This window comes from Acinonyx jubatus, chromosome C1 (genome assembly GCF_027475565.1).
Source record: "Acinonyx jubatus isolate Ajub_Pintada_27869175 chromosome C1, VMU_Ajub_asm_v1.0, whole genome shotgun sequence".
Classification (NCBI taxonomy): Eukaryota; Metazoa; Chordata; class Mammalia; order Carnivora; family Felidae; genus Acinonyx; species Acinonyx jubatus.
Genome location: NC_069381.1, coordinates 116934399 through 116949116, shown reverse-complemented (window position 1 = coordinate 116949116; position 14718 = coordinate 116934399). Strand labels below are relative to the sequence as shown.

Below are 14718 nucleotides of genomic sequence, written 5' to 3'. Positions count from 1 at the left end.
GGAGGAGGAGAAGAAGGAGGAGGAGGAGGAGGAGGAGGAGAAGGAGGAGGAGGAGGAGGAGGAGAAAAAGGAGGAGGAGGAGGAGGAGGAGAAGGAGGAGGAGGAGAAGGAGGAGGAGGAGGAGAAGGAGGAGGAGGAGGAGGAGGAGAAGGAGGAGGAGGAGGAGGAGAAGGAGGAGGAGGAGAAGAAGGAGGAGGAGGAGAAGAAGAAGGAGGAGGAGGAGAAGAAGGAGGAGGAGGAGAAGAAGAAGGAGGAGGAGAAGAAGAAGGAGGAGGAGAAGAAGGAGGAGGAGAAGAAGGAGGAGGAGGAGAAGAAGGAGGAGGAGGAGAAGAAGAAGGAGGAGGAGAAGAAGAAGGAGGAGGAGAAGAAGAAGGAGGAGAAGAAGGAGGAGGAGAAGAAGGAGGAGGAGGAGAAGAAGAAGGAGGAGGAGAAGAAGGAGGAGGAGAAGGAGGAGGAGGAGGAAGAGGAGGGGGAGGGGGAGGGGGAGAAGAATGGTAGGGGCACCTGGGTGGTGCAGTCGGTTAAGCATCCACAACTCGTGATCTTGGCTCAGGTCATGAGCTCACAATCTGTGAGTCTGAGCCCCACATCAGGCTCTGTGCTGATGACAAGGAGACTGCTTGGGATTCTGTCTCTCTCCTTCTCTCTGCCCCTCTCCAGCTTGTGCTGTCTCTGTCTCTCTCCTCTCTGTCTCTCTCTCTCTCTTAAAATAAATAAACTTAATTTTGGGGGGAAAAAAATGAATGGTAGAACTAGAACATTGTCAACTGCTCAAGCTGGGTATATACGGGGCCTCATCATACTATCCTATTTTTTTATGTTTAAAATTTCTCACAAGAAAAATATTTCAAGAAAAGGTAAGTACATGTAGATGTACATTCAACGAAGCTGTTTTTCACTAGAGTGCTTCCAACAGTTAACAAAAATTAGAATCCATCTAGAGGCCCACTGGTGAAGAACTGGTTAAGTAAATTGTGTCACACAGCTGCCGTAAGATAAAATCCCCTGCAGCCACTAAGGGCGATATGGTTCCAGGGACACTAACTTTGAAAGCTGCCTATGGCATATTAGTGAATAAAAATAAACACAAGCGAGAAAACGGCAGGTGCGTAGTATCTCCATAAGCACGGCGAGACACTGTCCAGATGCTGACAGTGGCTTTACCAAAATGCTGACAGTGGCTATCTCTGAATGGTAGACATACCAGAGACTGCTACCTGTTTTATATGTTCTTAATATTGCTGGATGTTTTAATAACAATTATGTGTTTTTAAGTTTATCTGTTTCCCTGTATGCTTACTTTCATGTCGTATGCACCAAGAAAAAGGTATTTTTAAAATGAAGCCATTTCCGTTTCTTTTAAGAAGAGATAACTGGACAAAAGCAAGCAACCCAGGACTTATCAATACTGTCAAGGATAGACAAGGCTAGAGACTCAGTTAGGCAACCAATAATGCATTAAGGGTTACCAAATAAATCTGAAGCACACGCAGCCCAGGCACCAGAAGTAGGTCACACGCCCAGGACGAGTCTAACCTTGTCCAAGATGGCACAAAGGCCCTGGGTACCCAGCCCTTCCCTCCTCTCTGATGTTACCTGTCACCACCACAGTCCACCTTCCATGTAACACTCCAGCATCAGTGACAGCCCATAGTTTCCCACACATACCACGCTGTTTCTAAGCCTCTTGCCATACCTTTCCACCCCCCCGGCTTTCCCCCCAAACTCCCTCTGCCCCTCGCCTCTCCGCCTCACCGTGCAAGCAAGCATCCTGCAAAACTCAGTCCAGACCACCTGCTCCGGGATATCTCTGCTGCCAGCTCCACCTCTGCCCCAGGCTGAGCCAACAGCCCCTCTGCTCGCCCACAGCACTGGGTCATGCCGCAGGGAAGACAACCGTTAAAGCGGGTTAGCGTACAAGCCCCTTGAGGGAAAGAAGGTTCCATGGCTTATTTTTGTAGAGCCAGCAATACGTGTGGCCTGAGGCACATCACAGCCCCCCAACGATGTCAGGAGAAGTAATGTGCAGCTGAAGGGCTGAGGAAATGAGGAAAATCTGAAGCCTTTCCTACGGACACCCTGCCATATCAGTCCTGCGCAGTCACAGTACCTAGGGTCTATGAGCTTTTCCACAGCCCGTGAAAGTGTTTGAGACCTTAAAAAAAAACAAAAACAAAAACAAACAAAAAACCTTATTATTCCAGAATATGAAAACGTTTTAAAAAATCAAAATTAACATTTAATCAAATACCTACAACATATAACCTTTCAACAGCAACTCAGCTCTGTTCATAATTATATGTCAGGTTTTATGTAGCATATGGGTACATTTTATATGATGTAAGGTGGGGATTTGACATGCTATAGTGCCGAGAGGTGAGGGGCATGAGAGAAGGAAGGAAGGAAGGAAGGAAGGAAGGAAGGAAGGAAGGCAGGCAGGCAGGCAGATAAGACAAAAGAAACATAACAGTGCCTGGGGCTTAGGAAGGTCATTAAACCTCCCTGCCTAAAAAAAACCTGTTCTGGTACTTCCCCAGCTGGTTTGGGATCATGAAGTAAAAGCCATATCCAAAGCAAACTAGATTCTTGAAAGCACTGGGTGTTGAAACCAATTTGACAATAAATTTCATATTTAAAAAAAAAAATTTAGGGGCACCTGGCTGGCTCAGTCGGTTAAGCAGCCGACTTCGGCTCAGGTCATGATCTCACAGTCCGTGAGTTCGAGCCCCGCGTCAGGCTCTGTGCTGACCACTCAGAGCCTGAAGCCTGCTTCAGATTCTGTGTCTCCCTCTCTCTCTGCCCCTCCCCTGTTCATGCTCTGTCTCTCTCTGTCTCAAAAATAAATAAATGTTAAGAAAAATTTAAAAAAAATTTAAATAAATGTCCATCAACTGACAAATAAATAAATAAATAAATAAATTCTTGAAAGCAAAGATGCAAACACAAAATGTGTGTAGGAACCCCCTCACCTGGAGCTCCCAGGTCCCTAACAGGTAACCAGCACATCATTCAGAGCCAAGAATGGACGCAGCCCAGCAGCCTCCCCCCTGGACCAGAATTCCCGGGTCCTTACAGGATAGGTTGGAGCTGTTTTTTCCGACCCAGGCTCCAGAAGCACAACCAGCAAAGGTGGAAATTCAGCAGGGAATGGTCAGGGAAAGCCAAGCCAAGCTGCATGCCAGCTTCCCTGAAGGCCCAGCTGTTCTTCTTCCAAGCCGGCTCCCCTCCTCGTGGCAAAATTCTGAGCTGAAGCACTATAAACCAGTTGGCACAGGCTCCTGAGGTGAAAAAATAGACCCGGTACATAAAAGCTCAGAGCCTAGCATTAGGACAAGCACAAAACATGCATATTCGCAGAATACTCCATTGTTAACTTTAAGTTATCTCTATCAGCTCTAACTAACTAACTACAGCCGATTCCAGTTATTTGCAGTAGACAAGGTCTAGAAAGTGAATCAGTGAATATTGAACCACTGCCCCTAAGGACATACAGGGTTAGGTTCTCATGAGTCCCTGGGATGTCCGGTCACAACATTTTCATCAAGCAACCAAAATATAACCTTGTTTTATGTGTGTTGGTGCTTAAAGATGCCTCTTTTATATTGTTGATTTATTATCAACATTCAGCTCACAGCCAACGGCACTGTAACTTGGGTCTGGGAAAAAAAAGTTGATCTCATACACGTATTTTTCTTCTTCGGGCATATCACAGCCTTCGTGCACTCAGAAACACCAGACTGCACTTCAGCACTACACGTAGCCATTTTGGAGAGTGGGTTCACCAACAAAAAGCACAATGATGTGAAAAGTATGGCACTAAACAGAACGTAAACTAGCCACTTGTTTACAACCTGAGAGCTGAAACAAGAAGATCCCCCTGTTTGACCTCAGCCGGGAGCGTGAACACTGGTGAACTCCTATTTTTCACTGTTCTGCGCATGTTATTTCCACCAAAAACTACTCTGAGTATTACTTTCAGGGTTACAAATAAATTGTAGTGAGTTGGCGAATTCATAAATAAAGAATACGCAAATAATGAAGACTTTCTTACCAAAAAAAAAAAAAAAAAAAAAAAGTACATGTGCCTTTAAAAGCATTTGAAGAAGGCATGCTCTTGACCTTTTTGTAAAAGAATGGAATCCAGAACGAGTTAACTATTAGAAGCTTTAAGAGTATGAAAGTAGTCAACATTGAAGCAGTCAACGAGGGGAAGATTTTATAACCACCAGAGAGTAGAGGGCACTGGGTGACCTTCCTTCCTGCAACCAGCAGGTTTCCGAGAAGTGGTGTATTACGTCTTGAATTTTAACAGATTCCTAGGGTGCATCATTTTGAAAAACTAAACATCTTTGTAAAGTTATATCTACTTCCTAAATTTAAGTATTATAGAACCAAAGCTGCCATATATCAAGTTTGCTTTAAAGCTTGTAAATAATCCTATGCATTGCTAAATGTCATCCAAATGTGTCATTTCACTAAAGTCGGGGGGTGGGGGTGCCTAAGACCAGAAGGAGGGGGGAAAATACCTTCATTATTTTTATTAATCTTAAAAGTACTGAGCACCTAGCATCCTGCTAAGATGGCGAATGATAAATGTTCACCTTTTAAACAGAACTTAACCTTGGCAAATTAATACCTTTATAAAATATTTCAGTGTAACCAAAGTTCATAAGAATTATTTATGAAGTTCATAAATTAAATCACATCACATTGAAGACTATGACTAAAAGTGAAAGGTTCATTCCACTTTAATCTCTTCTGGCCTACTTCAAAAGCATATTTTGTTTTTTTAACCTCCACAGGGAGGTTAAAAAAGGGAACCAACTTTTACTGTGAAAATAGATCTCAGTAACAATGAAATAGTAAAAGCTGGTCATTACAATAAAAAGAGAAAAACTGAACAGGAATTTGCTTTAAATTTTCTCGAAAGCATAATTTTTTAAAATATGAACTTAAGAATACATTTATAGACTAAGACCACATGAGGATTAAATAAACATTTGAAAACCCCTTGGCCTTTTTCTTCTAAGTATTTAGTGGTATAAATGAAATCAAAGCACTATTAGAAAACTCAGTTTATTCACCTTTCATGGACATAAGACATTTGAGAAACATATTTTCAATGTATTAACTTATGAATGATTTTGAAGTTTTTAACCTCAACCATTTATTTAATGTTTGTTTATTTTTGAGAGAGAGAGAGAGAGAGAGAGTGAGTAGGCGAGAGGGGGGGAGACAGAGAATCTGAAGCAGGCTCCAGGCTCTGAGCCGTCAACACAGAGCTCGACGCAGGGCTCAAACTCACGAACCGTGAGATCATAACCTGAGTCAAAGTTGGATTCCCAACCAATTGAGCCACCCAGGGACCCCAACCTCAACTATTTGTTAGGTAGGTTAAAAAAACAGTCTTCTTCTTTAGGGGTTTACATAACACCTTAAGTACAAAATAAATATCAGCTAAATCTGATGACTACAAAAATGCTTCTCAGTGTTGTAACTACTCTGTTACATAATGCCATTAGCACCTGCCCTTTCCTGAGGCAGAGTCATAAGCAATTCTAATAAATAAAATGTTGAATGTCGTGAGTATATCATCCCCTGAAAAATCAACACCTGTAATTCCACAGACCTGCCTTTGTGACCCTCAAGTTGGGGTAAATACACAAAATCACAATTTGGGTTCTCTGTTCAAGACAAGCAAGACTCTCTAAGAACTACTATCCTGGACAGTCAAGTTTCCCAAAGGGTTAGACACTTAACTATTTGGAAAGAATATTCCACACACTTTCCTTCTTAAACAAGGTATATTGAATATAAATTCTACTTTTTTTGGATTCACAGCCCTCGGTGAGAATGTTAACCCTTGTGCAATGCGTTGGGAGGCAATTCTCCAGGGATCTCTCACACTTTTGCACATCTTATGAGGAAACGGCTGCTTTCATTCTGGACTATCTACACACAGATGTGTGTCTGGTAAACAGCCTAGAAACACAGACATCCTCTCCCTCCAGAGGAGAGGGCAGAGTTGTTTACTGTCCAGTAGAACAAAAGGAGAGTCCCCTTCCAGGCTAAGGTTAGGCAGGTTTGTTTGTACCACTTAAAAAAAAAATCTGTGTTACTTCAACTCAGGGTTCTACAGCGGCAGACTCATGGGGCAAGAGGAGGAAATACACAAACATGAGACTCATGCTATTGGCTGTGCTGTACTACAGTCCTCTGTCCGTGACCCAGGAGTCTCATGCTCTCTGCCAGCACCTAGATTGGGATTTCCTAAACTCAGGGCTCTACAGCCATGACTCTAACCCACTGAGTGGGCAGCATCTTTCTGGACCACTCTGCATTGCCCCCATGGGGTAAATGGGCCAAGAGGCGCTGACACAAACACGCAATTCATGCTGCTGACTGCGCCGTGTAGAGACAGTCCTTTGTCTCTGACCCCAGATTACCATGTCTTCTGCCGGCGTCCAGCAAACCGGGCTGACTGTCGGCTTTCAACTAGGATAAAATTTCAGGTTCTTCACAGTTCTTGGCAGTTGCTGCTGACGATGGACGCTAGCAGAGACATGGCTTTCTGAAACAGAAAAGACAAAGGTCTCGTGGGCTTTGGGGATATAAGAAGATCCCCTGGGGTCTGGCAGCAAATGCTCTTGTCCAAGAGGTGGGTGTTGGGAGTAAGGGCTGATTAACCTTTAGAGGATGAGCAGCAAAGGGAAGGACTGACACAAGCTGTCCAGTGGTGCTTTGGCTGTGGCTCACCATCCTTGGCAATGCTGCACGCCACCTCTCAGATGAGAGGCAATGTGGCTGTAGCTGTTGGAACAGCAAAGGAGTCCCCAGAGCCTAAACAAATGTTGTCCGCAATGAGGATCTAGAGCTCTGGGTGACTGAAACGTTCATTAAGTTGGACGATGAACAGCCACCAGGCCACTCGGAACTAAAAGTGTGCCTTGCTTCCTGGCAGAGAGCCCCTCTCCTGCTCTGCACCCCCAGTCCTTCCCCTCACCCTCTACCCTGAGATCTGCTTTAAGAAGAAGGACAATTCCCCGAAAAACAAATAATCCAGTGAAGAGATGGGCAAAAGACATGGAGACGCTTCTCCAAAGAAGACATCCAGACGGCCAACCGACACATGAAAAAATGCTCAACGTCACTCGCCATCAGGGAAATACACATCAAAACCACAATGAGATACCACCTGACACCTGTCAGAATGGCTGACATTAACAACTCAGGCAATAACAGATGTTGGCAAGGATGCAGAGAAAGAGGACCTCTTTCGCATTGCTGGTGGGAATGCAAGCTGGTGCAGCCACTCTGGAAAATGGTATGGAGGTTCCTCAAAAAATTAAAATAGAACTACCCAACGACCCAGCAACTGCACTACTAGGGAATTTATCCAAGGGATACAGGTATGCTGTTTCGCAGGGGCAGATGCACCCCAATGTTTCTAGCAGCACTTTCAACAATAGCCAAAGTATGGAATGAGCCCAAATGTCCATCGATGGATCAATGGATAAATAAGATGTGGTATATATATACAATGGAGTATTACTTGGCAATCAAAAAGAATGAAATCTTGCCATTTGCAACGATGTGGATGGAACTAGAGGGTATTATGCTAAGTGAAATTAGTCAGAGAAAGACAAATATCATGACTTCAATATGAGGACTTTAAGACACAGAACAGATGAACATAAGGGAAGGGAAGCAAAAATAATATAAAAACAGGGAGGGGGACAAAACAGAAGAGACTCTTAAGTATGGAGAACAAACAGGTTACTGGAGGGGTTGTGGGAGGCGGGATGGGCTAAATGGGTAAGAGGCATTAACGAATCGACTCCTGAAATCATTGTTGCGCTATATGCTAACTCATTTGGATGGAAATGTAAAAAATAAAATTAAAAAAAAATTTTGTATTAAAAAAAAAAGGGGGAGGAGGACAATTATGGGTAGGCTGAGGTCTCCCTGTCCTTAAGAGAGACTAGAAAGCCTTATGCACCTAAGTATGCTGGGGGACTTCTCGGAAGGGAAGGACTCCAACTTTTATGGCTCTGTGGATACAGGTACCAAGTCACCACCCTACCTGGCCCTGTGTAAGGAGGTACTCAGATTCAGCCAATGGGGTTTGGATAAGATTCGCAGTGGGGGAGAGAGACTAATGTGACCTAGTGGATGGGGCCCTTCAGGCCAATCCAAAGTACTATTGTTTTTTCACGTGAATGTATAAATGGTAGGTTACACTTACTTCTACTTCCCTGTCCGTAGTGCCAGGGGGGATTCTCCCTCATCGGGAGGAGCTACAGGCAGAGAAACACCACCACAAGCTCCCCTGCATCCCCTCCCCAGGAAGAACTGAAAATGGACATGACCCCTCTGCTCAGTGGGCAGAACTCAAGGCCGTTGCCATAGCTCTGGTTGATGTTCCCATGGATGAATCTGATGTTTGTACTGACCCCTGTGCTGTCGCCAAAGGCCCAGTGGTTTGATCTGCCACTTGGAAAACTGTCCGCTGGGCTGTGAACCGTGGCAACGATTCTCAACTGCTGACCGAACCAGCCGGGCAACTCATCCAGATGCCCACAAATCTGGTGGAGCCGCACTCCAGCTACTGATGGCACCTACACCACCCGGGCTGCCCGCACGGCTGCCTTGGTCCATCCTCGCAGGCGGGCACAACAAAAAGAACTCCACCTCTGATACACGGCCACCGCCGCGTGCCAGACTTGTGACTCCAGCCAGAGGCCGACGCGCTGGTCCGGTGGCGAGGGAGGCCACACCACACAGACCGTTGCCCCCACCGGCTTCTGGCAGACTGCTTACACTTGACCTTTGACCTCCTCTCAGGAAGCCACACTCCCAATGACATTTTTTTTTTCAGGTTATAGTCTTAATGTCCCAAATCACCTGAAACCACTGTGACCTTTGAAAAGAATCTGTGCCATGTGTTTGGTTTTCCACACTATTTGCAGTCTGACAATGGTGCAACTTTCATCACAAATGCTAAGGAACGAAGGGCTAACGGTCAAGGTATTCCATAGACTATCTACTCCTCCCTACCATCCACAGCCATCTGGCATCGTCTGAAAAAAGGCTCCTGATTCTCACCCTACCTGCCTAATCTCCTCCTGGAGCACATAACGTACAAAGTACAATGGTCTGTCCCCTGAATGTGGCCGTCCCTGGAAAAGGATCAGCCTCTCTCCGGAGCTTCCTGGGTAATGATCAGAAAAAACAATATTGCAAGTGGGGGTGAGGGGGTTGACACAGACCAGTGTGACATCCTGGGATTCTATACTGGCCATTCCTTTGTAAGATGCTTCTTTCTTTCCTCTGCAGAAACCCCCTTGCCAGCCTAATTGGTACATCCTCCATGTGACAAGTCGCCAAAAGGGGCTTAGGGGATTTGAATTCTGGTTCAGCTGCCTGGATTCCCTTGTTGAATTGACCAAGTCCCAGATCACAAGAATAATGACCCACTCAAATGCACCGCAGTCCAAAGTAGGGGACATAATGCATCTCTGTGAGTTTTATAAAAATTCCCTTCAGCGGAAGTGCCTGGCTGGCTCAGTCAGTGGAGCGTGCGACTCTTGATCTCAGGGTGTGAGTTTGACCACATTGGGCGTAGGGATTACGTAAAAATAGAATATTTAAAAAAGAAAAAAATTCTCTTCAGGGAGTAGGAGTTGATTAGAAGAAAGGTGAAAGTGACAGATGCTGGAATGAAACACGCAGATTTCTGTACAGGTGGAGGGAGTGAGATAACCTCAGCATCTAGGGAGAGAACGACTTACACCCCAGGAAACGCAGGCAGGGAGCTCTTTAGAGATCTTTTGTCTTTCACAACTGCCTGTCCCTGCAATAGTCCTCATGAGGCAAAATACCCTGCTGAGTTTCCCCCCAAACTACTGTAAGCACCTCCAATCTCCTGACACCTGAATCTGCCGACCCCTGAAAGATGGCTCTGACCACCATACGATCACTGTTACCAACAAGTCTATCTGACGCATACATCCCAGCTCCGATGCCTCCCATGCAAAATACTTGTCAACATTTCCAGGCGTCTCCTCCGCCTGTTCCCACAGACAAATGCCACTCAGCTGGTAGCACAGACAGGACAGAGACAGGACTGACTGCCCTCAGGCAGCCCCACCAAAGGCAAGTTCCACATGCAACGATATGTACTCAAGTGAAAACCCTCCAGTCCACCAGCTGGCTAAAGGTTACACTGGAGGCCTTGACAACCTGTGCCCTCTGAGCCACAAGGCTCCCAGGGTAAACTGTAAAGAAATTTCTTTCCAAGGACACCATGTGCACCACCAGGCCTGTGATTTGTGTGTGTGTGTGTGTGTGTGTGTGTGTGTGTAAGTATTAACTTGCCTCCTTCTCAAAAGTGCTGTTATTTGCATCTTAGACCCATGGGTGTTTCAAGAAAACACCACAAGCAAGCTCTCGGGTAACCAACACAGGTGATCACTCCAAAACTAATCTAGTTACTCAGTGGGAGCTTCCAGAAGATTAAATGGCTCATTGCTTTAGGTGTGTCCTATGGATAGTCTTCCCTACGACCAGTCTTCCAGTTAGAAAAGGTGGTATGAAATCTGTCCCCAGGTGTGTTCTTTCCATGTATTAGTTCTTTTATTTATTGAGGTATAAATGACATACAATGAGTTACTTATATAATAATTACATAATAATATTTACTATTAATAAATATTAATTGATAATCATTTAATTTTAATAAAATTGTTTAATTTTAATAATTAATATTACAAAATTATTTAAATGTTGACTTCCTGTATACACCTGTAAAAGCATTACAACATTCAAGATCATGAAAATATCCATTCCCCTGCCTCCCGACCAAAGTTTACTCATGCCCCTGTATAATCACTGGTCCTCTCCCGAGGTAACCACTAATTTGCCGTCATGATAGATTAATCTGCATTTTCTAGAATTTTAAATAAATGGACTCAAATGGATTATACTTTCTTGTCTAGCTTCTTTCACTTGGCTTATTTTGAGAAATCTGTCCCCAGTTGTAGCTAAAGTGATTAGTAACACCACCTTGCACCGCAACACATTCAGGTCAGGATCAACTCACCGGCCAGACTTGTTATGAATGACAGAATCATTCTAGACTACAAACCAACATGTCTTAAGAATACAAACATAAACATCCTTAAATTATTAGCAAATGGAATTCAGCAATATATACAAGGAATTACATGCCATGACCGAGTGGGGTTTCTTCCAAGGAAACAAAGCTAGTTCAATATTTCAAAAGTAATCAGTGTAATCTACCACAGCAGAAGGCTAAAGAAGAAAAATCACATAATCGTATCAGAGCTAAGGAGGGGTTAGGGCTGAAGGGAAGCAGTTGTGGCTATTACAGAATAACAGGAGGGCTCTTGATGATGGAAATGTCCTGTATCTTAAGTATTTCAATTGTGGTATTACTGTTTTGCAAGATGTTACCATTGGGAGAAAACAGGTAAAGGGCACAAGGGATCTCTGCATTATTTAACGACTGCGCGAGCCTACGATTACCTCAAAATAAAAATTAGGGATTTTTTTTTTTAGTGCATTATCTCAAAATAAAAATAAAGTATTTGTTTTTTTAAAATGGCATTGTTTCGGGGAGCCTATGTGGCTCAGTCGGTTATGCTTCTGAGTCTAGATTTCGGTTCAGGCCATGATCTCCCAGTTTATGGGAACCAGCTCCACATTGGGCTCTGCCCTGACAGTGTAGAGCCTGCTTGGGATTCTCTCCCTCTCTCTCTCTCTGCAAGTGCGTGCATGGATGTTCTCTCTCTCTCAAAATAAATAATTTTTTTTTAATCTCCAAAAAATCGGCATTGTCTCCAAAGGAATTATCAGTCAAAACACCTGTCATCATATTTTAGTATTTCTAATTCCTATCCCTAGTCATAAATATAATACTTCCTTTTTTTTAATGTTTATTTATATTTGAGAAAGAGAGAGACAGCGTGTGAGCAGGGCAGGGGCAGAGAGAGACGGAGGCAGACTCTGATGCAGCCTCCAGGCTCTGAGAGGTCAGCACAGGGCCCAATGCAGGGCTTGAACTCACGAGCCGTGAGATCATGATCTGAGCCGAAGTCGGACGCTTAACCAACTGAGACACCCAGGCGCCCCAGTCATAAGTATTTCTAGACAGGATACAGGCAATATCTCAGCAGTGTTTATTTACGTTTAAATAAGTCTTAAGAAAGTCTTCCCTACTCCTAGACAACGTAGAACACTTCCTACCACAGCCCCCTGATCGCAAGCCCTGGTCTCCTAGTCTCACCTCAGCCCAAAATACCACCCCACCATGTTAGCTGGACAGACACAGGACAAGGAGCGAATCATACACATATGGGTCTCACACACACACTCTTCTCTCACATCCAGCTTGCTACAATTCCTCTGAATATGAACACTCACAGGAACAAGAGAATGGCAAAGGGGAGGGACTGGCTAACACCTCCAGCTGCCTGGCCACCAAAACCGAGTTATGCCATCAGAAGAGTAAGAGAGACACAGGAAGAGAAAAGAATGGGGGGAAAAAACAGAGGGAACAGAGAGAAAAGCCACGCTGCATTCTTATCCCCCCATCTCAGCACTTACCTCCTTCCTCCACCTTCACAAAACAAACGCCCCCGACTCTGCCCACCTCCTACCCCAGAAGCATTTCCCAAGTGCTTCCTTCCCTTTAAAACACACTAATCTCCTCCCAGCTTTGCTTGAGCCGTGCCTCAGGAATCACATACCAAGAAATGAAAATAAATACTGAATGGAGATAATTCATCATTTGTGAGCACTCTAGCTTTTGCCTTCTAGCAAAGCTTTCCTGTAACTGTAGTCCATTTTTTTAAATAACTAGGTTCCTTTTAGAAATTAGAGGTTTAGTTTACATCAAGACACCTAATGTAAAACTACGACTCACACCCACTGGGCAAGCACTGCTTTCAACCTCTGTTAAGGCATCTTGCCCGGCTGCCTCTACGCTGAGACCCAGCAAGGGTAGCCTGTGAGTACTCAAGACTGGCACCCCAAGGATGTGAGGGCAGGCTGCGCAATGACAAGAGCCTCTCCGCTAAGTGGGAAGGCCGATTAGGCTGACTAGTTGGCTCATCAGGTTCCCCATCTTCTCTTAATATTTCAGGTGTTCTGTTTCCAGCTGGCTGTGATACAAAGAGGTTACATAGTCCTTTTACCAGAATTAATCTACTTTACCATAGCCTAGAGTTGCACATTCAGTTCTAATAGTTTCCAAGTTCACAGCTAATCAGAATGACTACATTTCCTAAAGAGCAAATGACTCTGTTCATTCACCTGCCATTTTGTTCAGGTGTCTAAGAAGTGCCAGGCACTTGGAGATACAGAACTGACCAATACAGGGTAATCCCTATTCTCCTTGGCTTATGTAGAGGAGGGAGATCAGACAGAAGAATCCATAAATAAAAATGACTATGGGGGTGCCTGCGTGGCTCAGTCGGTTAAGCGTCCGACTTCAGCTCAGGTCATGATCTCACAGTTTGCGCATTCGAGCCCCGCACCGGGCTCTGTGCTGACAGCTCAGAGCCTGGAGCCTGCTTCGGATTCTGTCTCCCTCTCTCTCTGCCCCTCCCCCACCTGTGCTCTGGCTCTCTCTGGCTCTCAAAAATAAATAAATGTAAAAAATTTTTTAATTTAAAAAATTTTTAAAAATGACTGTAAATAAAATAATTACAAAGTGTGCTAGTTGCTAGCAAGGATATAAACAAAGCTGAGGAACTTGCACTTTCTGGGGAATATGCAAAGCAATTTCCCTTCCAATGCTACCCAAATTTAGAATTAAAAATTCATATGATTTAGGGGAGCCTGGGTGGCTCAGTTGGTTGAGCATCCGACCTCAGCTCAGGTCATGATCTCAAAGGTTCGCAAGTTCAAGCTCCACATCAGGCTCGCTGCCGTCAGTGCGCGGAGCCTGCTTCAGATCCTCTATCCCCTCTCTTTGCCCCTCTCCAACTCATGCTTGCTTGCTCTCTCTCAAAAATACATAAAACATTTAAAAAATTCGTATAATTTATTGACCCCCAAACATACTCTAAAATTTACTTTAAAAAACTAAATCGCAGATGCCGGCTTGCTATTATCTCTTTAGGTTAAAAGTTAAATGTCATTCCAACTGCATAGACTAGAAGCAGTAAGTGGAGGCCTTAAGACACCATTTCCTCAGGTAGAAATTACCCAAAATGAGTCCCTGAGGGAAGGAAGCAGGAAGCAGGCTGGAGGGCATGCCTTCACCTGTTTCAAAACCTGGCCTAGGCGGGGGCTCCGCAACACGAAAAACCACTTAGCACCCTGCTCCCTGGGATCCGCAATCCTCACTAGTTCCATAGTTCAGCTGCATTAAGCAACTTTTGTGGATTCACCTGGGCACAAAACCATCATGTGAAAAAGTGCTTTGTTTTAGGAATGTGGAGCATATTCCAAACAAGCAACCAACAAATCAACTCCACTTAAATTGGAGATTGCCCCCACAACTATATGGTCAACTGTTCTTTGACAAAGCAGAGAAGAATACCCAATGGAAAAAGGACAGTCTCTTCAGCAAACGGTGTTGGAAAAACCGGACAGCAACATGCAGAAGAATGAAACTGGACCACTTTCTTACACCATACACAAAAATAAATTCAAAATGGATGAAAGACCTAAATGTGAGACAGGAAAGCA

The 14718-nt window shown here is 44.4% G+C and overlaps 1 protein-coding gene across 8 annotated transcripts in view; it reads right to left on the bottom strand.

Annotated features, from left to right (window-relative positions):
- The window catches only part of CC1H2orf76 (chromosome C1 C2orf76 homolog), a 69468-nt gene that overhangs the window by 42459 nt on the left and 12291 nt on the right, over nt 1–14718 (bottom strand). For 2 of the 8 annotated variants that reach the window (XM_053214910.1, XM_027055951.2), the window contains exon 2: nt 6447–6571. The exons of 4 other annotated variants lie outside the window; for them this stretch is intronic. In XM_053214910.1, coding sequence (XP_053070885.1) covers nt 6447–6449 — 3 coding nt within the window. In that variant the 5' untranslated portion in view covers nt 6450–6571. Of the gene's footprint in view, nt 1–2969; nt 3279–6446; nt 6572–14718 lie in introns of all 8 variants that reach the window. 2 more of the 8 variants (XM_053214912.1, XM_027055954.2) reach the window with 2 other exon arrangements.